Raw genomic sequence first — 26881 nt, forward strand, 5'->3', positions numbered from 1 at the left:
CATTCGGATCATAAGTCTTTAACCGTAATAAGACCAATGCTAGTGAGGAAGAATAATTAACTATAGTTAGGTCTGTTGCTTAGGTGCCCATGTTCCCCATACCCAGGACCAATGCTAACGAGGAAGAATTATTAACTGTAGCTAGGCCTGTTGCTTAGATGCCAATGTTCTCCGTACCCAAACCCCAGAACCACTTGAGAAGTTACATGTAAGCTTTCTTCTTCTTCTTCTTGCAATATCAATGTTCATGAATACTGTAAAATATTCTTCAATCACTATTGGATTGGATACATTAACGCTACTCGGGATAGGCTTGGAGATCAGTAGTTATGGCAGATTGCATAACTTTGATGTGATCAATTGCTACAGTAAAAAATGGCAACGGATCGGATATAGATCGCATCGATCGATATTCATATCCACCCCACTAGCAAAAAATTCATACTCATATCCGACTCGTATCCATCTCGAATCGGGTCGGATTGGGCTCCAAAAATAGATCGAATTGGATCGGATCAGATATATCTAAAATCTCTGTACAGTAAAAAAAATTGTGCAATGGAATAAAGTTTCATAAATTAAAAATTTTGTAGCCAAAGAAGAATCTTTTCGGTCAAAAATCCCCAACCCTACAAAATATCATGGTTTTATCAAGATTAAGCTCTCAAAACCTAACCAACTCACACTGCCACAATTCGGATAGAATCCCATATACTTGAGAAAAAAAATTCAATTGGAACCTCGAAAACTTCTCTAATCTCTCTCAAGTGCTCTCCTTTTCCACATATTTCTGAAAAATATAATTAAAAAAAAAGAAAAAGAAGCAAAAAGAAAAAAAAAATGACAAACTATATGGGAAAAGTACTTACCTCTCAAATTTTTCCATTTTTCCTTTGTTTTTCTTGATTTTTCCTTTGTTTTCTCTCAGTTTTTTCTTTATTTTTTCCATCCTTAAGTCTCAATTGGGTGGGAGGCTTGGAGTAGCCGAACAGGGAAAACATCCCACCAGGACTTAAGAAACCCCTTCGATTGCTCACAAGTGCTCTCCTTTTTTTTAGATCTCTGAAAAAGGAGAAAGAAATAAAAAGAAACAAAAAAAAGAAACAAAAAGAAAAAAAATGACAATCTAGTTGAGAGAAAGTTTTACCTCCCAAATTTTTCTGCTTTTTCTCTATTTTCTTTAATGTTTCCTTCATTTTCTCTTAGATTTTCCAATGTTTTTCATCCTTAAAAGTCCCAATCAAGTGGGAGGCTTGGAGTGGCCAAATTGAGAAGCTTAGGGTGAGTTTTTTCCTCAGATTTTTCTTTATTTTTTTCATCTTCAGGTATTCTAATTTGGTGAGAGGCTTGGAGTGGCCGAATATGAAAGCTTAGGGAAGGCGGAGCAGCCGAATACAGAAAGCCTAGATGGTTAGGATTTTGTGTTGGATATTTGGGTGCGTGTGTGTGTATGTGTGTGTACATATATATATATATCGGGTCGAGTTCAGGATGAGGCATACTATTATCTGTATCTGACCTATATCCGCTTCGGATCTTTTTTCTAAAACCCATACCCGCTTCGAATTTTAATCGAATCGAATAAAACTCGCCCCATTCGGATCGAATATCTGATGGGTTGGACCAAATTGCCACTCCTATGCTGCAACAATGCCTGCATGTATTTTAGCACACATCTGAGTCCCTACTTATTAATATGTTAGAGGCTGAGCTACATTCCATCCTGTGTGGGTCGGTAAACCTCGTATACCCAAGACCAATATGATGGCATGGGACCAGGTATATTTGTTATGGGAAAATTTTTGTGCACCATGGGTAGTGTAAAAAATCCGATGTGGGGTACACCATCTTGTCCAATTGGTCCATATAGCCATCGCTTTCCAACACACATTTAATGTCGGCAGTTTCACTTTTTCTTTTAAAATTTTGAATGACAAAAATATCTCTCTTTTTTAGACAAAATTATGACATTCTGCAATAAGTTATAACTTCCTGCACATAGGATATCATAATATGAGAGGGGCATTTTTATCCAACCACTTTCCAACACATTTAATGCCTGCAGTTTGATTTTTTCATTTGAAATTTTGAATGACAAAAATACCCTTCTTCTTTGAAAAAAATTATGACATCTTGTGATATATATATTATGACATCTTACGTCAAATTATGATTTTCTACATAAAATGTCATAATATGGGATGGATATTTTTGTCCAACCACTTTCCAACACGCATTTAATGACTGCAGTTCGATTTTTTCGTTTGAAATTTTGAATAACGAATATACCCCTCCTCTTTGAAAAAAATTATAACATCTTGTAGTATTTATATTATGATATTCTGCATAAAATTATGACTTCATGTACGTAGGATGTCATAATATGAGAGGAGCATTTTTGTCCAACCACTTTTCAATGCATGTAGTTCTACTTTTTCATTTGAAAAGTTTGAATGACGAAAATGCTCCTGCTTTTTGGAATAAATTATAACATTTTGTGGCATATTATGACATCATGTGTCAAATTATGACTTTCTATATACACGCAGGATGTCATAATATGGATATAAGATGTCATAAATTTTTTTTAAAGTGTAGGAGCATTTTCGTCATTCAAAATTTTAAAAAATAAAAAATAAAACTGTAGATATTAAATATACGTTAAAAAATGATGACTACATGGATCAATCAAATAAAATGATGCACGTTATGTTGAATTTTTTACACCATCCATGGTGCACAAAAAAACTCGTTTGCTGCGTAGGTGGTCTTTATTTCGTGCGAGATTTCCATGGCAAAGTTGGCATCTGAGGTGTTCCTTCGGCGGGTAATCTATAGTGTGTAATGTCGCTGGTGACTGGCCTTTTCACTTGAGCCAGGGCTGCAATGCATCCAAGCACAGCAAAAGCATTTTATCTTCTCTCTCGCGGAGACTGGGCGATGGACATCATGTTTCGTTTCTCCACCCGAGGCACGAGCTCTATCTCTGTTCCATTCAGTAGGCTACCATCCTTTTCACATGACCAGCTGTTCGAATGAGAGCAAAGGGTTCGCGACTTATGGACTGCCGAATCCCACGCGTGATTGGCCAAGGCTCTCATGACGACGGGCGAGCTTGTTTTGGCGGAATTGGAGTCGCACAAGAGAGTGAGTTTATCTGCGGGAAGTCGCTTGGGGTTGTCTTCCTATCAGATCTGTGCCGAGAGACAGAGATGTAGATCTCCCACCAAGCTGCTGGGGTTATGATACAGAGTTCAAGAAGATGGAGTATGTCCCGTTTTTGTAATCAAGAGTGGAACAGATCAGACGGTTTTCAGGCTACCTCTCGATTACTATTTAGGCAGTCCCTGATATAGTCCTTCCTAAAGAGGGTACAGTAGAATGCTAGATCTGAGGCTTCCAGATTACCCGGTGTCCAAGCCATCAACATTGCCTACCATAGTTGATTAGGAATATAGTCTTATTTTTGAGTCAAGAGAATACTTCACCAAGTTTGTCTCGGAGAAAGCTAGCTTATTCAAATAGCTGAGATTATTCACATGTCATCCACTGATTTGGTCTCAAAGACCTCAAACTTTTTGAGACTCTCCTTCCACTCATACCACAATCCGTTGAGTGTTTATCACTTGAAAACCTCCATCTTCGAGTTATTTCAAAGTTAACTTCGCTGATAGTGTGATTAGCAGCAAAAAAGCAAAATTTATCTTTCATAAAATAGACTCGAGATTGGTAGACACAGGTGGGAGCCATCGGATTGAGACTATTGTATCATGTGTGGAGCTGCAGACTATTTGGATAGATATTGGTTACACAAGAATGACCCTAGAAATTAACAATAGCGTCGTCGAAGGCAACTCAACTATATAATAAGAATTTTTTATATTTCTGTGTACATAAAAAGAAAAAAAAATTTTAACATGTATATCTTTCTAAATATTTTAATTTATATAAAAATTATTTCAAAATTGATATATATATACACACACATACATTTTCATAAAATATTTTTTTTTGACACATATATCCACATCATCTAATATCGTTAAAAATTAACGATTTAAAATTAAAATATATAAAATATTTTTATAGATAGATGTGCAAAAAAAATTATATATATATATATATATATATAATAATAATTTTATGAAGATATTTACAAAAATTTAAATATTTAATATATATATATATATATATATATATATATATATATGCAAAAATAGTCAAAGAAAGAAAGAATAGCAGCAGTGCTAACACGGCGTGGCACGTGGTTTCTCAGGGTTGTCTTCGGTGCGTTTGCATGGAAGAGACCATGGGACACCAACCGGGATGCTCTCACCGACCTCCCCCAGCAATTGGCGCGATCAACCGGTGCAGCTGGTCCGAGGCTGTCCCAGAGTCAGGATCAACAGCGGCCGTGGCCTACATGGGACGGAACACGCGGAGGGCAGGGAATGATGTTCTCTCTGCAACAAGCGGTATTCTGTTAAAGCATTCACAAGGTAAAGCTGGGGCTGGATACATCGTGTGATCGCCGTGGTCAGGTGTCAGCAGTACCAAAATGGTTGCTCTTGTACGGATGAAACTGTTCTGCCATGAAGATTTCATGAGAAAAATAACTCAGCATTCTCCCTGGCATGCCACATGAGGCATGAACCAAATACTTGGCCGCATTTGTGGTGTCATTGGGAGATGAATGAATCGCTGCACAAGCTTACATTGTAGATGCGGTATATCCAGCTTGTATCAAGTACACTCATGCTATCAATCCCAAGGATGAAATTACCATTGTTCTAACACTTGGGAAGGTTGTAAATTAGATGGAATTATAATTTGAAAGATATTACCATCATAAAGCATTCCCTGTGTCACATAAATTATGAAAAAATCATGCACAAATCTGACAAAACAGGTGATTACAGAAGATGGATAAATAGGTACAAGATAAAAAGATTCTGAATTGCAATACATATCTAACTCCATTATCTACGTTTCTACTAATTATAGATTCAAGATGTAGAACTTACTTTTGCACATAAGATGGGGATTGCAAACATATTGCTTGTAAAAAGAAGGAATAACAATGGAATGTGACAATAATTATACATTATGTCTAAATTATATATACTTACCAGCATCACAACAATCCAAACATCATTAAAGATGTCGATTATAACAAGTCTTGCACATACAATAGGAGTCAAATAATTTAAAGCTATGTCAAATAAAACTTATTGCAGCTTCACAAACTAAGCAATATAAATGTTGAAAAGATTAATGTTTGTAGGTGTTGTAATGAGTGTCTGAGCCTTTCTGCTTGTATATCAATTGTTGACGGTGTCGAGGCACGTGCCACTATTAAAATCACTTATAACCTACCAAAATTCCTAAAGTCGGACTTAAAGACAATCATTGAGAAAGAAATTGCCAAGATAACAGAGGTTACAAAAGAAAGGGAAGTAATTTGGCTCATTAAATTTCAAAAAATCTAGATTGTCAATATACAATGAACATACTAAAGACATTCCACTGAAAATTCTTTACCAAGTTAAATTTCATTACAAATTTTTTACTTCTATGCTTTACAAACACGTTATGTAAGGGATGAATCTGGCAACAAACCACTCCAAGGAGTAATTCTTAGGACTGGAATAAGTTCAGTAATATTCAAGTTCCCTTGCCTTCTCTGTATCAAATTTCCTTTCAACTCTTCTATTCCTTTTAATTTTTTCTGTTGCTTAAATCCCAGCCATAACCATCTTTATCTAAAGCCCCAAAACCTGCTCTAAGCAACCTTTATATCAACTAGCAACCAAAAGAGTTTCTTATTGCATAAATAATAGATTTGACTTTGCATATTTGATGGATTCGTGAATTATATCCATGACATCCTGCACTATCCCTAAAATATCCACCACAAATCATAAACGAAAATAACAAGTTCTTACACTAAAATAAGTGGTTTTCAATTAGCTTTAAGTTCTATAGACAGTATCGTATTATCCATCAAAAAAAGAATGGGCACCCTAGTTTTGTATGCTCCATGCAACCAGCCATCAAGCAACCAATAAGTACACATGAAAGCAAGAAAACATTTGAAGTCGATTTTTATGTTCTTTTCCAAGTCACAAACATTGAAGGTATAATGCACAATAAGGCACATAAAACATATTGCATGGATTGGGATCCACAATCCACACAAGACATCAACTTGCCAGGACTTTCTCTTTAAATTTTTCCCATTTCTCTTACTATACATTCATACTATTTTGATGTATGAGAGACCTGAGAAAGAAATCTATATATGGACTTAATAAAGAAGTTTGCTGTGCATCAATTAAACAATGCAAATAATGAAAAATAAACAAGCTAATACACTGCAATGACAATACAAAACAAGCACACCCAACTAAAATGTACCTAAAAGCAAGGAACAGAGCTATGATGCAAGGGCAACAGCTCAATGTGATGGAAGAATTCAACAATGAGCTGAAATTAGAAGTACTTGGCAACTAGACCCTGTTTGGATTCAGGTCTATAGAAGGACAGGTCAAACGTTCAAGTTACCAGGTCTGACAGAGGATTCAGGGAGCTAGTGCAAGTTTGCTGTTTTTTTCAGTCTTAACATTTTCAATGGTATAAAGATGGTCAGATGGGTAAAAAGAAGGGCTGATAAGGGCTGTTCTAGCAGCAAGTTTAGCGCTTTGAGTTGAACAGAAGGAAAAAGGGATCTATATGGTGGCAGGTTGAACCCATTGCGTAGGTCAAGTTGGCTGATCTATGCACCGATCATGTCTGCAGCTTGTTAGCTTTTCATACCAGTAAGGTAGCAAGATGGCGCTGGCAAGTGTTGTTTATGGCAACTTCAAACCTGCTGCAGTGGTTTAATGGTGGACCAATTTGGGAGGCTGTTCCGGCTAGGTATATAGCACTATAGCAGAAAATCAAGTAACAAAGCACCAAATTTCAATATAATTATAGAATCCTATTACTTGCAGCTAAAATTCTAATGACAGTCTAATAAATCCAAATGGTGGGTGATAAAGAAATAGCGATTACATTACTGACCACACATAGGTCTTCACATGAAAATTAGACATCATTCAAAATTGGGTAACACACAAAACCGCAAATCGTAGAATAAAAATTTTTTCCTAACTTTATGTGGTTAGCAAAGAATGCACATTTGAGATGTTGGGTTTCTACTTAAGCTAAAACAATGCTATAATTGCTAAAATAAAAGTATGTTAATCACATAACAATTTTTAAAGATGATGCCTCCAATAAGTTTCTTGGGAACATAAATATATAGAACACAACAAGGAATGAGTGCAAAATCTACTAAGATGACATTTAACATTCATATAAGGAATCTACCAGACATGACAGGAGCCATTTATCTTCTAGCAAAGAAAAACAAAAAGGCCACAACAATATCTAGTGGGACGAGATAATCATAACTAGTAAAAGCATGAAAGCTCCTAGACACAATAAATTAAGTGTTCAATGGGAGAATTAATTTTCTCCAAAAAAAGCAATGATCATAAGTAGATTGAACACCATTAACAGTATGTCCACACCAACTATTTTAGCATAATCTATCTGCATTATGTGCTTACCATAAGCAAGATCACTTAGCTATCTCCAACATTACGCCCTTAGAAGCATGATGAAAAGTCAAATACCACATACCTTTCCCTCTATAAAGTACGACAAGCATATCATTTTCAACAGATCCCAACTAATCCACTCATCTGATATTCGAGTAGCATATGCAGGCTGCTTCCATCTCTCACCATCTTGGCTCCAACTTCACACAAATTCAACAAATAGAGTTTCTAAGCAACTAAACCAATTTCAGCCAACATCCATGGCTTAGAAAAGTAAATATAGCATATAAAATGCAGGCATTCTTCTAAGTAACATCATGCCTCACAGTCATCACTTAAAATTAGCATCCTAACTACAACACAACACAATTCATCAGCATGGTGGCTACAATTGGAGCAAGTACTTTTCTTTAATTATGGAAAAAAAAAAGAAAATAAAAATAAAGATAGAAAACAGACTCCCTACAAGGAACGTAAAGATCAGAAAACCAATCACCGATTTTCAATCAAAACATCATCTTTGCTTAACATACATGCAAATGACAAACACAATCATCCCTTTGACGATCCTTCAAGCACAAACACTCCCACGTGTGCCGCCAATTTCCCATTTTTCTCCCAAAGGAAAACACCAAAAGCTCCCAACTTGGTACCATTTCCCCCTCGACCACCCTCTCAAGAGGCCTCATACAAACCCCACTTCGGCAAACTGGGACCTTACCTTGGGCGGCCGGCCGCGGGGCCTCTTGGGACCGTCCGCGGCGGCAGCTGCAGCGGCTCCGGGCTTCTTGGAGGGCCGACCGCGGGGGCGGGCCACCTTGACGGGAGCGCTAGGGTCTCGGGGCTTTGGAGGGCGGCCGCGGGGGCGGCGAGGGCCATCGGGGGAGAGGGAGAGCTTGGGCTTGGGGGGCGGCCGCGACCGCGCTTTGGGGGCGGCGGAGCGTCGGTGCCGGTGCGGAGGTAGCAGTTGTCGACGAAGACGAGCTCGCCGGCCTCCGTCATGCGGGTGAGGTGCGCCGCCAGCAGTGACTCGTGCGATGGCGGCAGATGCTCCCCGTGCGCCGCCTCGATGTGGTCCGATATCGCCGACTTGCTCGACCCGCTCTTCTCGTCCAGCTCCGAGATCGCCGCCAGAATCATCTGAAGCAGAGAAAAAAAGCGACAAACACATGGATGAAACATATAAACAAAGAAGGAGGTGAATTAGGGTCTGGCATTTTGATGAGGTTTTGGGCTGACCTCGGGGTAGTGGGGGAGAAGGTGGGGCTTGGGGTCTTCGTCAGAGGCCATGAGAGAGGGAGGGAGGGAGGGAGGGAGTGTGTTTAGGTGGGGAGCAAGGGAGGCGGTGGGATGGGTTTGGTTAGCGATGCGTTGAAGCGAGCAAGGGTTAATTAAGTCGAGAAGTTTAGGTGGGCTTTTAGGAAAGGATTCGGTTCGCCTCGCCGGTTCCTGCGGTCGCCGACAGATCTACTGGCGTCCCATGAGTCAACGCTTGGTCGGATTGGAAATGGACGGACGGCAGTGCAAGATAGACCTGATCGGGATCAAAGTCCGGGTCCAAGATTTTGGACTGCCAAAATTTATTTTGGATGGATCTAAGGTCAGGTCAAGTTGGGATCTAATTTGAGGTCACATGTATCATGTCCTGTTCGCATCCATGATCCATCCAGCAACAAACACTTGTCTGGAGACGAAAGATCCAAATCAATCCCATTTGATAGCTGTGATAGCTGCTGTGATATGGATCCGGACCCATTCGTGTACTGCAGGTGCACAGATCTACTTCAGACTCACGACCAGGTGGCGACTAACGCGAGCGCATGGTAGAATCCGTCGCATAGAATCAGGAATAGTAGAGTTTTTTTTTTTTTATTAAAACAAATTGGGAGTTGGAGAGGGCTGATCCGGCGCATCTATCTTCTTTGAACGTGATCATGAGGTCATAATCTCCATTGGAATGGTAGAGTTTAAGAACAATCCATTTCCACCGTTCTTCCGGATCCAAAGCCGAAACGTATCCCAATTGATTACCGTTGTCTTGACTGGAATGAGAGAAAGGGATGAAATTCCTAGAGACATCTGAAATCTGCTTTGGTGAGTGTTTAGATGATGATTGGATAAAAGTCTTATTCTCTGGAACCATAATAACGAGTATACGCAGCAGAAGTAGCGTGTTGTTCGAGAACAGTGAAATTTAAGGCCGCTAAAGTGTTTAGTGGAGGTTTACCAAAAAAAAAAAAAAAAAAAAAACGTTTTAGTGGAGGGGACCACCACTCTACCGTGGCATTTTGTGCCATCTGTCTGCGAAGACCATGGCGCCCTTTTGCGTTTGCCAGCGAGCCATCATCCGAAAACATTATGATATTGGCATCCGCCCATATGTAAACATTATAATGAAAACTAATCACAACCATTGCCTCCAAGATTTCTCCCAACTCCTACAAATCTAGAAAAGTATTCATATATATATATATATACCTTCTCTTTTATACTCACTTCTCTCGTAATAAACAAAACCGTATATATTCACTTGAATATATAAAATTTATAAAGGAGTATATTCGTCAAATATGCTCCAAGAAGTCCTGATTCATGCCATATCTTCGCAAGCGCTTCGAAACTCTCGTCTCCAAAACGCTCAGATGGCTGCCGTGAGAGAGCCGCGATATAATATTCGAATGAGTGAACAAAGAAAAATGAAAAATGAATGAAGTGGACATATTATAGATTATATCATAATCTTAGTCTTATTCTGATGGTATTGTGTAGTTCGTTGTGTTGATATCGGTCCGAGTTCCTGATGTTTTAGTACCTCTTTATTTCAGTCAAGCATGCGTTATTGCTACTTTTATTTGACAATATATGGTACTTTGTTCTCACATATTATGCATGCATTAGCAAATTAGAGTTGAAGACTGATGTTGTTTGTTGTTTTGTAAACTTATCTTGTTGATCTTCAAAAATGCTGATCATGATATTTGAGAACCACCTTAGTGAGCCTCATAGACATAAGAGCATTAATAAGTGATGGGACCAAGATTTTAAATTTTGTGATACGGAGGAGTCCTAGCTTTTTTATGGAATGAGACGCCCCTGCTATCTCATCACCCTCCAATAGTGGTCCTGATTATATGTGATATCTTCGTCTTTTTCCTTTTCTTCTTTTCGTTCTTTCTTTTCTCTTTTTCTTTCATTTTCTTTCAATATTTTTTTCTTTTCTTTTCTTTCTTTTTTTATCTATTCATCCTCTATTTTTCTTTTTTTTTTGCCTTTATTGTTCTTTCTCTTTTCTTTCTTCATTCTTTTCTTTTTATATTTTTCTTCTTCTTTCCTCTCTTTCTTTCATTTTTCTTCTTCAAACCTCCTTATGTAGATGAATTTTGAAATCCAATTCCATCTCAATCCTATTTTCTCAATGGGATGGCCGGGATCCAACCCCCCTCCTATTGGGATGTAAAACCAATGGCTGGGACTTCTCATGGCATAGAAATCCAGTAGTCATAATATGCTTGGTATCTTTGTATATCTCAAAGATGAAATGGGTAGACAAATGGACTTCTGAAGAGTATATACCAAAAACTACCTGTGCTTCACCATCAAATTTCTGAAGTTCTATTCTGCCTTATCATTAGCAGACTTGTCTCACAAAGTTGGAAACATCCTGTGCAACACATGCAAACACAAGGAGATCGAACATGTAGACCATAAAACAGGATCCATATCACCAGAAAATCGGATCCAAGAAATTTTTCAGTTAGCCAAGTTCACTAATTACGGTGGCCAATTCATCTCTCTGCAAAAGCGGCTCGACACCCAACAAAACTGGAAGTAATTCAGGCAAGCTAAAGCCCAGACCAACATCCAAATGCTGTGAAAGATTTGCCCACAATAACCGCCCTCAAATCCAAATGAAACATAAAAGCAAAAAGTCTACATGGGTCACCAAAGCAGGAAATGACAGGAAGAAGAATAAAATCATTCTTTTCAGGGACACCCAATACAAATTGGGGCAATATTCAATACAACATACCAAGTGAAATGGTATCTCTTCTTGGTAGAAACCAAGTAAAAAATGATTACGGTAGCCCATCATGATCATTTTTCTTTTTTTTTTTTTCAGGACAACGAAAAGACTGAAATAATATCTATAAAGAATACGGAATAGTGTAGAACAAATCCATTTTAGAATAATTCTCTTCCATCAATGGCACGCTAGCGTAAAAGGGACATCATGAACTACCAAACACATACAGAAAACAATGATATATGAATTGACACAATATTATCCATTGCTTAGTGAGTTAACATTCCTAGTTTTCCGGTAATGGTTACCATTCTTTGTTAGTAAGCAGTGATTAACAACAAGATCTGGAATCAAGTCAGGACTTGTTTTTCAGGACCCTCGAAATTGCTTGGATGGTGGAAGGTGTTGTCCGACAACATCCTCCTATAAGACTAGCACCTGAGTCCCGCCATCTCTTTGCAAGCACTTCAAAACTGCGATCTCCAAAACATTCAGATGGCTGTCCATAAAGACCATAAGACAAGATAAGGATTTAATGATCAAATATTAAGAAAAAAAAAACAAGAACTTTTGCTATTACAGTTGTATATGCCCTGTTCTGTACTTCTCTCTTGTGCTGCTGATCACAGTTTGACTATATTTCCCCATGATTTAATCAATTTTCTCCCCTTTTTCCCCAAAAAATGGGAGTTTAACACATTTTAACACAAGAAGATCAAACATAAACCACCAAAGCCCTCTCCACATTATTCCTAGAGATTGCTTACCACACCGTTAAGGTAAAGAGACAAAAAGACCAACAAAAGAAACTTCTACTCACCAGCCATTTCTTGGCTCTACCATCCCATACTTCACCACTATTTGGGTAAACAGCTACTGCTTTCTTTGTTAGCTGTAACACATATAATTGAAAAAAATACAAATTAAATATTATAATTAAATACATGAGTAGGAAATAAGAAAAAAATTGCAAGAAAAAGTGATAACCTCTTGGCTTAAACTATTTCTCAATTAAAAGCTTCAACGAGTTCTTACCTTCCTAAACTCAAGGATGAGGTTCTCTATGATCTGAGGTGATGCACAATTTATTCCAACAACACTGATTCTATCACTCCTATTCAATATATCAAGGCATTCTTTAAAGCTCTCTCCTGAAGAGGCATGCTCACCATCTACAGAGCTGAAGCAAATCCAAGAGGGAATTTGTATGTTTTCTTCATCAAGCAGCTCAGCTAAAGCCTGAAAATAGGTTCAATTTATGTCGGCAATCTGTCAAAGAACTGCTCAAAATATGAAAGCATTCTTTTTTGATACTTAATGTCAGAGCATCGCTGGCATGTGATATAAAGTAACCTGATTGTGCTGGTATAACACTGCAACAAGGATTTAGACAATTGAACTTTAAAATGAAGTTGCAAAAATTCAGTGGACATCTTCTAAAAGGCAATAATGTGTTAGATGTGTGTCCTAGAAGCCAATTGTTGAGTAACACATTGTTCATTCTATGATACAAATTTGTACTTTAAACTATTGATTTAATCAATAAAGGGCAAATTTTTTTTTCCATTCAAGAGTTATGTGTCCTTGAATCGTCTTTGGAATTGATGTTACGATACATATTCTCAAATATTGAGAATTAGATCTATGTATGATCGATTCCTAAATTGCTCCCAGTCATAAGATAATCATAAGGATGGTGATCGATTTAGATAGACCGACATACGGTTCGCTTCTTGCAGGATAGATAAGTCTCTAATCTACGGTGTGGAGACACTGAACGGCAAGTGCAGATAGTTATTAGATAACAACTAGTACTGAGCGTAACCATACGAAAAATCACATGAATTTCTATCTAATCGTTAGTAATCATCTCGATGCTGTAGTTGTGTGACTAGTCCTTTGATCTGCAGTGTCACAGTTGCTCATAATAAGACTGCTGTAGTTTGACTACACATAAGCATTGATTCAATTATGAGTTTTTATAGTGAATGTTGACTTCAGTTGATTGAGCTGTGGAAACAACGTGTGCATCTAGATGGGATCTATCGATCTTGATAGAGAAGAGTAGTCCTATGAGATTTGAAAAACTAAATCCACAAATTTATGGCCATAGCAGTGTGATTGATGAAAAAGAATTTTCATTTGCAATCACTAATGGATTTGAGCTAATCGGATCTAACATATGACTGATGATGAGGTTTGACGATTTATCCATTATCTACCATCTAGTTGGAACTCACGATAGAGAGACTGTATCATACATTAACTACACCTAGAAGTTCTATTTCTATTCTTCTGGATTGTCACTACATATTGCTAAATATCACTGGTGGATTATAAGAGCTCAATAGGATCATTTCGGATCAATGATTCTTATCGAGTTAGTGTGGAATTGTTCCAACCCATTGAAAAGGATTTCAGTGAAACCTATGATAGAGATCATGATATGTCTCACTATTAGATAGAATTGAACTTATGGAGTCACACATAAAGGGAGAAGATCTGGACTAGTTATAATTGAATTTATGAAGCACCAATTAATATGAATTTAGAGAAACCCTATTGGGTTCATATTAACCTTGCTAGCACTTTGGTGAATCCAATTTTTCTTGTAGTTAGTTTGCTTATATGATAAGCATTAGCCACTTTCTACACTTGATTTGAACCTAATTGAATTTGATTCAATAGCCTCCAATGATTAGATGCTTAATTTATGGCTTGGATTAAATCAAAAAATTTTTTTTTGATTTGATCAAGAATCTCTTAAGTGAATTTATGAAACTATGTGGGTTGATTTGTGAGCATTTAATTGGATCCCATATGGTGGGACTTCTAGCACTGGGTGTGGGCATGGGTGAATTACGAGTGGCGCTCTATTTATTTGATCCAAGTATATTATGACTAGGACTTCTACTATGATTAGAAGAAGTGATTCTAATTTGATTAAAATACCCATTAGATGTCTATTTAAAGGATCCTAGCCTTACCTCTCTCATTATCTCATGATCTCCCATCCTTACCGCCACCTATTACTGTGCCCACGCCTTCTCTCCTCTTTCTCTCTCTAGCCCACGCCCTCTCTCTAGGCATCTCCTTTTTGGATCTTAGAGAGAAGTGGGCGGCATCCTTTCTTTGGTGTCAAGGGTTGGCGCCAAGATTGATTAATTTCTTCCTCTTCCTCTTAAGTTTGTTGAGAGTTAGTTACAACCACTTCTTGTTTGTTGTTCTTCTTGATTAGTTGAGGAATCAAGAAAGGTTCTTGACTTCTTTAAGAATTAAAAAAAAAGGATCAAAAAGATTCATAAGTTGATCCCTATCCAGACTTGGTTCAAGCCTATTCAGGCTTTCGGTTCAAGCAAGCATGAGTCAAGAGGATCTATTCTAGGTCGGCCCTGTGGATACCCATAGAGGCAGGACACTTGTGCTGCTGATTCAGAGCCTGATCAACCCCAGATTCAGGGATTGAATCTAATTCAATCCCAATTGCAAGTTTGAGGCAAAAGAAAAAACGATTCAGGTATATGAATTGCTTTCTTCATTCATCCTAAAATCAGTTTATGTTAATTTCAACATATGAACTAGATCCATAGGTGCTTTCATATGATGAATGCATGCTTAGATTAAAAATATTTTAATCTAATTTTTTTGCTACGTTTTGGATTGAAAAAAATTTTGAAATCTACATGCACTAGTACCTGTAGAAAATTCAACAGTGGTATCAGAGCCACATATTCATATGTATGAAAGTAGCATAAAAGTTTTAAAAACTATTTTCACAATTTTGATTTTAGTTCATACATGCGATGTATGTGTTTATGTTCAGATCTGAAAAGTATTTTAGTTCTAATTTTTATTTATATATGCGATATATGAAAGTATGCGTAGGTCAAAAATTAAATTTCTGCGATCTGAATTTTTCGTGTATACGATATATGATGGTACGTTTAGATCTGAAATTAATTTCTGAAAAAATTAAAATTTTTCATATATATGATATATGATTGCATGCATGTTCTGAAAGTGTTTCGAAAACCAAAAAGTTACTTTTTGTGCAATAAATTTAGATCTAAAAATTATTTTTATGATCTAAAATTAGTGTGTGCATGAATCGTTGGGCATGGATAGTTTTACATTAGGTCATATAATTGGATTGCATCTTAGATTATGATTAAATCATATCAGATCAAAATTGATGTAGCTATTGAGTAAACTAAGTCATGTGTTGATTTGGATTAGATCAATTAAGCTTATGATTCTACAAGTGTTGTAGATTGAGTTGATTGAATCCCATATATAGAATCAAGTGAACCTAAGGACCTAATTTGGCTTCATGGTTCGAACCCGATTCACCTAAGTTGACTAATTGAAACCAATAAACTATTTGGTGTCTAAGACAAATCTCGATCGGTGGTTTTTAATTGAGAGACTACTCACCTAGATAATTAAGCCTACGGTAAGTTAATGGCATACCCTTCCGTCGATCTTACTTATCTGACCAATTGGATGATTAGGTTCATTACTTGCTAAGGCATTTTGGTTTAGCCCATGCCAGTTAGATCGATCATGTGATGACTGATTAGATGAGAACTGATCTAAATTTCCCTAATCAATATTAAGCCTTATGGTTTTCCATCGTTGTAGAAGTGCAGGCATAGTACTAGCGTTGACTGTTCTCGACTGGTTATAGTGGTTCAATTGCATTGAAAACATGCAACCACTCTACTAGCAAAGAGTTGCATCAGGGTGAAGATGGGGTTGGGCCCAATATGTGTTATCTGAGAGACTCAATGACGACTTCACATCTGCTCGTGAACGGTGGGTCTAGCTTAACTAAGAAGTGGGACAATATGTGTTATCTAAGCTCTCATGACTTAGAGACCAAATCACTACAATATGCTTAGAGAAGTATCTAGACAAAGAGTTACCTACACATCGGTGTACGTATCATCAATAACTGTAATGTGAGATACACAATATCAGTGGGACTGCAGCACCCACTAGAAATCTTGCATTGGTCGCGTCAGATTTTTGCTTTCCATCCGGAGAGTATCGAAATCTAAAAAAAATAATAGGAGTTTATTTGCATCTAAAAGTCCCTAGAGCAAATATAAATTTAAGTACAAATGTCTAATTAGAATCTCTACTCTCACAGATAAATAATGTTGATCTCTAACCCACTAGCCCGCATCCTTGAAACCAACCATCTGACTGATACAAATTTTAAGGACTGGCTTAGAAACCTCAGGATAGTTCTGACATTCGAGAAGATTGGGTATGTAGTCGACCAGGATGCCCCAGCTTTACCAGTCCGTCCTACGGTAGAGCAAAGAACTGCTTTGGACAAGTGGACGGATGAAGTACTATGTGCTGGTTTTCATGTCAAACAAGTTACAGGGTCAGTATGAGCACATGTCCACTGCCCATGCCATGATCACTTGCCTGTAAGACGGTGAGCAAAGCCAGACCGCACACTTCGAGTTGTCCAAACGGTTGTTCAATATGAAGATGCGCGACGGACAGTCAATCCATGATCATTGTATAACAATGATCAAAGACCTTGAGGAGCTTGAGAAACTCGAACTTACTATGCAGAGAGAGTTAAAGGTGGATTTGATCCTCCAATCCCTGACTAGTTCGTTTGGACAGTTTATTGTAAACTACCATATGAACAAATTGAACTGTAACTTATCCAAATTGATCAATATGCTGGTCACTGTTGAGGGTACATTGAAAAGTTCAAGGAGCTCTGTTCTTGCTGTTAAGCGAATACCTTCCAAAAAAAATCTCAAGGGAAGAAAAAGAATAAACCTATAAAGAAGCAAAAGAAGGAAAGCAAACCTAAGAAGGACACTTAGAAGAAAGCTGTGGAGAAGGGAAAGTGTTTCCACTACAACTCCGATGGCTATTAGAGGAGAAATTGTCCGTCTTACCTAAAGAGCCTGAAGATGAAAAATGATGAACAACCTTCTGAAGGTATGCTCATAATAGAATCTAATCTAACAGTTTCTTTTACTTTTAGCTGGGTATTGGACTCTGACTCTAGTGCTCATATATGTACTTCAATGTAGAGTCTAATAGGAAGTAAGAGGTTGAGGCAAAATGATATGATCCTTCGGGTCAACAATGGAGCAAAAGTTACTGTAAAAATCGTTGAAATTTATCCTCTTCGATTACCGTCAGGCTTTAGATTAGATTTAAAATATTGTTATTTTATTTCTATATCTAGTCAAAATTTGATTTCGATTTCTGTACTAGCACAGGATAGATTTATTTTTTAATTTAATAAAGACTATTATTCTATTTATTTACGAAATAAATTGATTGCATTTGATCTTTTGATTGACAGTCTTTATCACTTGCATGTTGATGCTAATGTGAATTTGAATGAGCAAGTAGTGAGTGCCGTAGGTCTAAAGAGCTCCAGAGATGAGTTTAACCATAAGTACTTCTGGCACCATAGGCTTAACCATACTGGAGAGGACAAGATAAATAGATTGGAAAAGGATGAGATCCTAGACTTAGTTAAATCTGAATCAATTTTGGCCTGTGAATCATGCCTTCGAGAAAAAATAACTTGGTTACCCTTTGTGGGACAAGGAGAAAGGGCCACTGAGTTACTAATCCTAGTACACACCGATGTGTGTAGCCCATTTGATATGCAAGTCAAGAGTGGTTATAGTTACCTCATTACCTTTACTGATGATCTGTCACAGTACAGGTATGTGTTTCTCATGAAACATAAGTCTGAAGCCTTTGAAATATTTAGAGAATTCAAGCATGAGGTAGAGAAGCAAACAGATAAATCCATCAAAGTCCTAAAATCTGATCGAGAAAGGGAATACCTAGATACTGAATTTCTAAAATATCTTAAGAAGAACAGCATAGTCTCTCAATGGACTCCTTCCGACACACTTCAACTCAACGGAATATCCGAAAGGAGAAATAGAACCCTATTGATATGGTCCGATCTATGATGAGCTTCACTGATTTATCCGTATTTCTTTGGGGACACGCCTTACTTACCGTGATGCATATTTTAAATAGAATTTCTTCTAAATCCGTTCTTACCACACCATATGAGATATGGCACGATAAAAAGCCAAGTCTGAATTACTTTAAGACTTAGAGATGTCCAACCTATGTCAAGAGACATAAAGCTGACAAGTTGGAGGATAGATCTGTTGTAGCTCGATTTATAAAATATCCTAAAAAATCTATGAGGTACTATTTTTACTTTTCACATGATCATAATGTGATTATGAGTCACAATATCACGTTTCTAGAAAAAAAATTATCCAGAACGATGGTAGTGGGAGGTTAGTTGAGCTCGACGAGAATGTCTCTGAAAAACAACAAACTATAGATCCTCAAGAACCCATCCATAATGAGCCAGTAATTAATGTTCCACCTTTACCTCGTAGATCGGATAGAATCTCCCATCCTTCTGAAAGATACATGGATATGCTGAAAGAAGATGTAGAGGAAGCATTCCTTGTGGAACATGAGGGTCATGGTGATGATCCTAGTAGTTTTGACAAGATGATGTCTAACATCGATTTTGAAAAATGGTTAGATGCAATGAAGTCAAAAATTGACTCAATGCACTCGAATCAGGTATAGACCTTAGTGCACCTGAGAGAATTGTTTCCATTGGATGTAAATGGATCTACAAAAGAAAAATAAATGTTGATATTAAGGTAGAGACCTATAAGGCAAGGCTGGTGGCAAAGGGTTATATTCAGCACGAAGATATTGACTATCATAACATCTTTTCACCTATAGCCATGCTGAAATCCATTCGCACATTGCTTTCTATTGCAGCTTACTATGATTATGAAATCTGATAGATGGATGTAAAAACTGCTTTCCTGAATGGATATCATAAGGAAGATATCTATATGGAGCAGCCTCTGGATTTCACATCCGATGATAGTGATCACCGTGTCTGCAAGTTGCAAAGTTTCATCTATGGACTAAAGCAGACTTCTTGGAGTTGAAATCTTCGTTTCGATAATGCGATCAAATCGTTTGATTTTATAAAAAATGAAGAGAAATCTTATGTTTATAAAAGGGTCAGTGGGAGCGTGCTTGTCTTTCTCGTACTGTATGTGGATGATATCCTCCTCATTGGGAATGATATTTCCATGTTGACCTCGATCAAAGCTTGGTTGTCTAAAGAATTCTGCATGAAAGATTTACGGGAAGCATCCTATATCCTTGGGATAAAAGTCTATAGAGATAGATCTAGAAGGATGCTTGACCTGTCACAAAAGCTGTACGTAGAGAAATTGTTGAAGCGGTTCCACATGAAAAACTCCAAAAAGAGTTTGCTACCCTCTAGGTATGGTATTCAACTCTCCAAGACAATGTGTCCGATTACTTTTGAGGAGATCGAGCGCATGAGTAGAATCTCTTATGCTTCGATGATAGGGAGCCTCATGTACACCATACCATGTACTCGATCTGATATTGTTCTTGCTGTGAGTGTCACATGCAGGTATCAGTCGAATCCAGATGAAGAGCACTAGATAGCTGTGAAGAACATCCTTAAGTACTTACGAAGGACTAAGGATTTGTTCTTGATCTTTGAAGGAGCGCCTGAATCATGGGTTCGATATGTTGGAAGGATTTTAAAATAATCGATCAATGGAGGCTAAGTACGCTGTAGATATATAGGATGCATTCTGGTTCTTTTTTTTTTTGTTAGTTGCAGAATTGGATGTCGTGTCATCAGATGCCATGACACTATACTATAAAGATAATGGCCCCACAGTCCTTTCTAAGGAGCCAAGATCTCACTAGAAATTCAAATACATGAATCAGTGATATACGCGACTACCTCGAATAGAAATACATAGAGATGCGAAAAGTAGATTCCGTGGATAATGTGACAGCCTTGCTGACAAAGCAGTTGAGCTAGCCTAAAATGGAAGCCCACCTTGAGAAGATGGGGCTTAGATTAATGGCCAATTGACTTTGATCCAAATGGAAGATTGTTAGATATATGTTCTAGAAGCTAATTATTAGCTGATACATTGTTCATTCAATGACACAAATTTGTACTTTAAACTATTGATTTAATCAATAAAGAACAATTTTTTTTTTATTCAAGAGTTATGTATCTTTGAATTGTCCATAGAATTGATGTTACGATATATATTCTCAAGTGTTGAGAATTAGAACTATGTATGATCAATTCTTAAATTACTTCCGATCATAAGATAGTCATAAGAACGATGATCGATTCAGATAGATCGGTGCATGGTTCGCTTCTTTCGAGATAAATGTGCCTCTAATCTACAGTGTAGAGACACTGAGGGACAAGTGCGGGTAGTTGTTAGTGAATAACTAGTACTGAGTATGACCATATGAGAGATCATATGGATTTCTATCCAATCGTCAGTGATCATCTCGATGCTGTAGTTGTGTGACTGATCTTTTGACCTACAATGTCACAGTTGCTCACAGTAAGACTGCTGTGATTTGACTACACATAAGCATTGACTCAATTATGAGTTTTGTAGTGGATGTTGGCTTCAATTGGTTGAGCTGTAGGAGCAACATGTGTATATAGATGGGATCTATCGATCTTGATAGAGGAGAGTAGTCCTATGAGATTTGAGAAGTTGAGTCTACAAGTCTATGGTCATAGCAGTGTGATTGATGAAAAAGAGTTTTCATTTGGAATCACTAATAAACTTGAACTGATCGGATCTATCATATGACTGATGATGAGGTTTGACGATTTATTCATGATCTGCCATCTAGTCGGGACTTACGATAGAGGGATTGTATCATACATTAATTACATCTAGAGGTTCTATTTTTGTTCTGCTGAGTTGTTACTACATATTGCTAGTGTCACTGGTAGATTGTGAGAGCTCAATAGAATCATTTTGAATCAATGATCCTTATCGAGTTAGAGTGGAATTATTCCGACTCACTGAAAGAAATTTCAGTGATACCTATGATAGAGATCATGATATATCTCACTATCAGACAGAATTGAACCTATAAGGTCACACATAAAGGAAGAAGACCTGAACTAGTTATAATTGAACTTATAAAGCACCAATTAATATAGATTTAGAGAAATCCTATTGGGTTCATGTTAACCTTGCTAGCACCTGAGTGAACCCAATTTCTCTTGTAGTTGGTTTGCTTATATGATAAGCATTAGCCACTTCATACACTTGATGTGAACCTAATTGAATTTGATTCAATGGTCTCCAATAGTTGAATACTTAATTTATAACTTGGATTAAATCAAGAAAGAGTTTCTTGATTTTATTCATTTTGATTTAATCAAAATTCTTGAAGTTAGTTTATGAAATCATGTGGACTGATTTGTAAGCGTTTAATTGGATCCTATATGATGGGACTTCTAGCACTGGGTGTGGGCATAGGTGAATTATGGGTGGCGTCCTATTTATTTGATTCAAGCATATTATGGCTAGGACTTCAAATATGATTAGGAGGAGGGATCCTAATTTGATTAGGATATCCATTAGATATCTATTTAAAGGATCCTAGCCTTACCTCTCTCATTATCTCATGATCTCTCATCCTTACCGCCAGTTATTACTGTGCCCATGCCTTCTCTCCTCTTTCTCTCTCTAGCCCACACCCTCTCTCTCCAGATGTCCCCTTTTTGGATCTTAGAGAGAAGTGGGCGGCATCCTTTCTTTGGTGTCAAGGGTTGGCACCAAGATTGATTGGTTTCTTCTTCTTCTTCTCAAGTTTGTTAAGAGTTGGTTACAATCACTTCTTGTTTGTTATTCTTCTTGATTAGTTGAGGAATCAAGAAAGATTCTTGACTTCTTCAAGAGTCAAGAAAGAAAGATCAAAAGGGTTCACAAGTTAATCCCTATCCAGGCTTGGTTCAAATCTATTCAGGCTTTCGGTTCAAGTAAACAGGAGTCAAGAGGATCTATTCTAGGTTGGCCCTGTGGATACCCGTAAAGGCGGGATACTTGTGCTGCTGATTCAGAGCCTGATCAACCTTAGATCTAAGGATTGAATTGGATTCAACCCCAGTTGCAGGTTTGAGGCAAAAGGAAAAGCGATTCAGATATGTGAATTGATTATAGGCTTTCTTCTTTCATCCTAAAATCAGTTTATGTTAATTTCAGCATATGAACTAGATCCATACGTGCTTTCATATGATAAATGAATGCTTAGATTAAAAGTATTTTAATCTGATTTTCTCGTTGCATTTTGAATTTAGAAAAATTTTGAAATCTACATATACTAGCACCTATAGAAAATCCAACACAATGAAGCTGAAATAACTAGAAAACTCAACAGCATTTCGTAAATCATTCACAATTTTTGAAATTCTTTTGGGATTAAAAACATTGCAACTTATATGCCTCCTAACTGAAAGCTGTAAGAAATAAAAATTTGAGGCTTCACATCTTAAATATTAATAAGGAAATCTACTCAATCTCAACCGAGATCAAACAAAAGACAACTTACTCAAATTATATCACATACTCCCTTCAATACTATGGAAGTGAAATAAAAAGAGGAAACATAGCAGACCTGTGCTTCAAGTTTATTGGGAATGGTCTCAAATGCGAGCAAATCAGGGCCAGCATCTACCAAAACCTGCAACCGCCTCCTATGAAAATCTTTCAGTTTCTCCAAGTTCACATCCGTTCCATAATGTCCACTGGTTGGATGGCCCACATACCAATTACACAAGCAAATTCTTTTTCAGACCCAGTTCATTCACTAAATGGAACAGAAGAAAACTTAACAAGGTAGATCAAAAGTAACATTTCCTTGACTATACTAAATCCCTGAACTTAGTGTCTGAAGTCCGGAATTTTTATCTAGGATGTCACACCTGCTCCTACAAGAGCATACTTCATCTCAAGACTCAAATAAGTATTGCTTATATTAATAAATTGCAGTGAGGAAATCACTTTTTATCATACAGTATAAATTCACGTGGGGCTCATAGTAAAAAGACTATATTCATAAAAAGGCACCTGTATTCTGAACCATCTGCAAGATAAGCTCCATAGCTCCCAACAGAAGCTGCCACCAAAGCACGGTTGTAGTTATGTTTAGAAGTCTTCTGCAGATGCTTCCAGAAATCATCTCTGGCTTCAACAGCCAGTTTGACACTTTTTCTGAGTAAAAATTCTCCTTCTTCAATGGACAGCCCTTTGGACAAAAATCCAGGAATAGTTGCCTATATAATCAAAAAAATATTAGTAAACGTGGAGCACCTAGCATAATATACAAAAACAAAGATTTACTATATTCGCTCCCTTTTCAAGTTGATAATTCATTTCATAAAACGGGTTAAATGAAACATCCAAGCAAGTTCTAAATAATTTTAGAAATAATTAATAAACCTAACCTTAGCAGCTCAAAGAAATTTATTCTCAAAGAGATTTATTCTGAGCATGTACGCTTCATACAAGTTATGGGATGAGAAGAATGAAAGTTAATTTCAGAATCATGGACCTGATAAGATGAAGTTACTAATATATCTGCACCTGCTTCTAGGTACCTCAAATGAACCTGCATCCAAATGACATTAGAAGCAGTAAACTGCAGGATAGGAAGAGAAATTAATAATGGAAGAACATAAACAAAAAAAGAATCAGCTATAACGATTTTATATAGAATAGAAACCATTAAGAAGCTTAGAGACACTTAGCAAAATATCATTTGCCTCCAGCATATAAATATCAATTTCACTTTCCATGACAGTGTGCCATTCAGAAGTTACATGTATCAGTAGCATGTGAATAAAATAATTTAGATACTGGGGGATGCACTTTGCCAATCTATATAGTACTCATGACAAAGCTTCTGCTGACATGTCATCATTAATTACACTTTTAATAGTCAACATGTGAGAAGACAACCTATAAACAGTGTCTTTAACTGTTTATATCTGGACATTTGCTGGCTTTTCCCCCAGTTTAGCTTATCATTATCTTTGCCACTTTCTTGACCCATCTCATGTTTTACATGTTTTTATTTTCTTTTTCATATGCTCAGTAAGGACTTACTTTTTTCTGGAGTTTAGCACTTTACCCAATCTGTCCGCTGCTTTAAATTATCAATGTAAGTCAATACAAATACAATTCGGATTTACTCAAAAATATATTAAAAAATTGGTTGATGCTATGGAGTTCAATCCTTCACAATCTGTAGTTGGGCTACTGATGATATAACAAGACATATATCTAGTTTATTTGGAGCAATCTGACCTCAAAGGTTATACTTGAATCCAATAACACTGTGTTTTCATCTACTAGAGGTTGGGCCTGTATGCAAAAGAAGCACTAATTTAATTTGGCAGCAAAGCAGATTTGCATTTATGAACAACCATACAGCATGAGTGGGCTAATGGTTTGCACACGTCAAACCTGAAGCCCCCCGCGCCCCCCCCCCCCCACCCCCCCTTGACCAGCATTTCACTGATAAGAGAGCCACCTGGGTTTCAGTCCATGTATCAGGCAAGATGATACTCTACAACCATAACAAAGAGTACAGTGAAGGTGGAAGGTTTTTTAATTTAACTAATATAATTGCCATTTTGCAATTACCAGTAGCCAACCGACCTGCAAAGTAGTAAGACCTCTCTCTGTCCTTGCACCTCATCCCACCTCCCTACTTTACCTCTCTGCTCTTCTTCATTCTCTCTCTTGTCTTAGAAAATTACCCCGATTGTGATCATTATGAAACCAATATTGTGATCAAGATCTTGTCACACGCCATCCAATAGTCGTTGAACAAGATCTCTCTCCCGTTCTGTTCCTCAGGATTTTACCTTTAACCACGCAATCCATCACGACTCTTTATTACTTTTCGTCACCTTCATTAACTTCTAATTTCACATACCCAGATTTTTTTAAAATTTGTATAACTCTTTGCTATCCAACAACACAGGTTTAATTTCCAACACTCTTTGTTCCGAGCTACATTAAAACTCCAAGCTAATGTGGCATTTGCATGCAAGTGTTAGAGAATAGCCCTTCCACACTTTGATCAATTCTACATGCTACCATGAAGACTCCTCAAATCAAATGAGAAGGAGAGGGGAAAAAAGATCATATCAATATAGGGCGAGGGGAGGAGCAGAAAGACCTGTTTGATGAGATCGGGGTTAGAGATGAGGCAAAAAGCACTCCAGAGGGGGTCATTGACGTCAGCTCCCAGGGCCTCCAGCTCGGTGGCGAGGCCGCCGTCGATAATGGCGCAGCCCCCCGCCCTCTCGATCAGCTTTTCCAGCGGCCCCGCTCTCACCCCCATGGTTTCCCTTCCAAAACCTCCAACTTTCCAACGGGTTTTAGAGAATATAAAGAGGATCGGAAGACTTTCCGGAATGGATGCTTGGACAATGGGGGAAGTGGGGAGGGTGGGTGGGAGGAGGAATGTGGACCGATTCGCGGTCGCGCGTGTACCAGGGTATGAAACGGGGGTAGGTTCTGAATGCCGGCAGTTCGGTGTGGGACTGTTGATTTAGAACAAAAATCATAATAGGACGGGCGTAAAGAAGGCCATAGGGCAGACTTTCTATTTTACCACAGCATTTTTTCTGATGCTTAACTTTAAAAAAAAAAATTAAAAAATCAGAAATTCCTGCTATTAATGCGGTGATCAATAATGTGATTAAAAAATTTAAAAAATATATATGACACTTTCTTTTTCTTTTATTTCTAAATATTTATTTTATTAATATATATTATATAATTACATAATAAATACCTATTACAGAGGTTATCCGAGTTCAGTGACAACAACACCAAATAAATAGTTATATAGTAAGTTAATAACATATATCTAGATAATTGATACATAATTTTTAAAATATAATATTTACTAAATGATATATATTTAAAATATTAATTATTTAATAATTAATATAAATATTTAATAATATATGTATAGTTTTAAAAATATCATATTTATAAATATACACTATGTTGGGTATAAAATACCCCCAGCCGAAGTTCATGATGGGAGTGACCCTCCGGGGATCCAACTGACTTTCGACCTCCGGCAATATCTCTTCAAACCTCCCGGGCGGCCGAGCCTCCGCCATAATCCCAAGTTTTGCCGACGGGCAGGACCCCGCCAACATCGACCGGATTCTTCGCGACGTCCGGACTCCTACGGGAGCCAGACCTCGCCCACGACTTCACCTGCAGACTCCGCACAGGCTCTTAAGGGAGCCGGACTCCGCCCATGACTCCCGCTGCAGGTAAACTTCGTCCGGACT

General features: G+C 37.5%; 2 protein-coding genes and 1 pseudogene across 5 annotated transcripts in view; 1 reads left to right on the plus strand and 2 right to left on the minus strand.

Annotated features, from left to right (window-relative positions):
• Positions 1-4816, plus strand: part of LOC105048504 (probable serine/threonine protein kinase IREH1) — a 44660-nt gene extending 39844 nt beyond the window's left edge. For 2 of the 3 annotated variants that reach the window (XM_029265563.2, XM_029265562.2), the window contains one exon: positions 4277-4816. In XM_029265563.2, the coding sequence (XP_029121396.1) occupies positions 4277-4528 (252 nt within the window). In that variant the 3' untranslated portion in view covers positions 4529-4816. The remainder of the gene's footprint in view (positions 1-4276) is intronic. The other variant, XM_029265561.2, reaches the window with a different exon arrangement.
• A 3182-nt stretch (positions 4817-7998) lies between these two features.
• LOC105048505 (HMG-Y-related protein A-like) lies at positions 7999-9003 on the minus strand (annotated as a pseudogene).
• Positions 9004-11689: 2686 nt separating this feature from the next.
• On the minus strand, positions 11690-26144 carry LOC105048506 (homocysteine S-methyltransferase 1). Of its 2 annotated transcripts, XM_010927821.4 has the most exons (7): positions 25747-26131; positions 24112-24168; positions 23628-23833; positions 23176-23305; positions 12667-12870; positions 12452-12523; positions 11690-12130 (listed from the first exon to the last, which is right to left on the minus strand). In XM_010927821.4, exons 1-7 carry the CDS (start codon positions 25909-25911, stop codon positions 11987-11989), a joined length of 978 nt encoding a protein of 325 aa, XP_010926123.1. In that variant the 5' UTR covers positions 25912-26131; the 3' UTR covers positions 11690-11986. The 2 variants fall into 2 exon arrangements, with proteins under 2 accessions (XP_010926123.1, XP_010926124.1); XM_010927822.4 differs by lacking the exon at positions 24112-24168 and having other exon boundaries at positions 25747-26144.
• Positions 26145-26881: the final 737 nt, after the last annotated feature.

The sequence above is a fragment of the Elaeis guineensis genome, chromosome 7 (genome assembly GCF_000442705.2).
Source record: "Elaeis guineensis isolate ETL-2024a chromosome 7, EG11, whole genome shotgun sequence".
Taxonomy (NCBI): domain Eukaryota; kingdom Viridiplantae; phylum Streptophyta; class Magnoliopsida; order Arecales; family Arecaceae; genus Elaeis; species Elaeis guineensis.

Coding starts and splice junctions, on each gene's coding strand:
- LOC105048506 (XM_010927821.4), bottom strand. CDS start 25,911: ATGGGGGTGAGAGCGGGGCCGCTGGAAAAGCTGATCGAGAGGGCGGGG. Junction 12,871..23,175: donor CCAATAAACTTGAAGCACAG/GTCTGCTATGTT, acceptor ACCTATTTTCAG/GCTTTAGCTGAGCTGCTTGA. Junction 12,524..12,666: donor TCATCCTTGAGTTTAGGAAG/GTAAGAACTCGT, acceptor TATGTGTTACAG/CTAACAAAGAAAGCAGTAGC.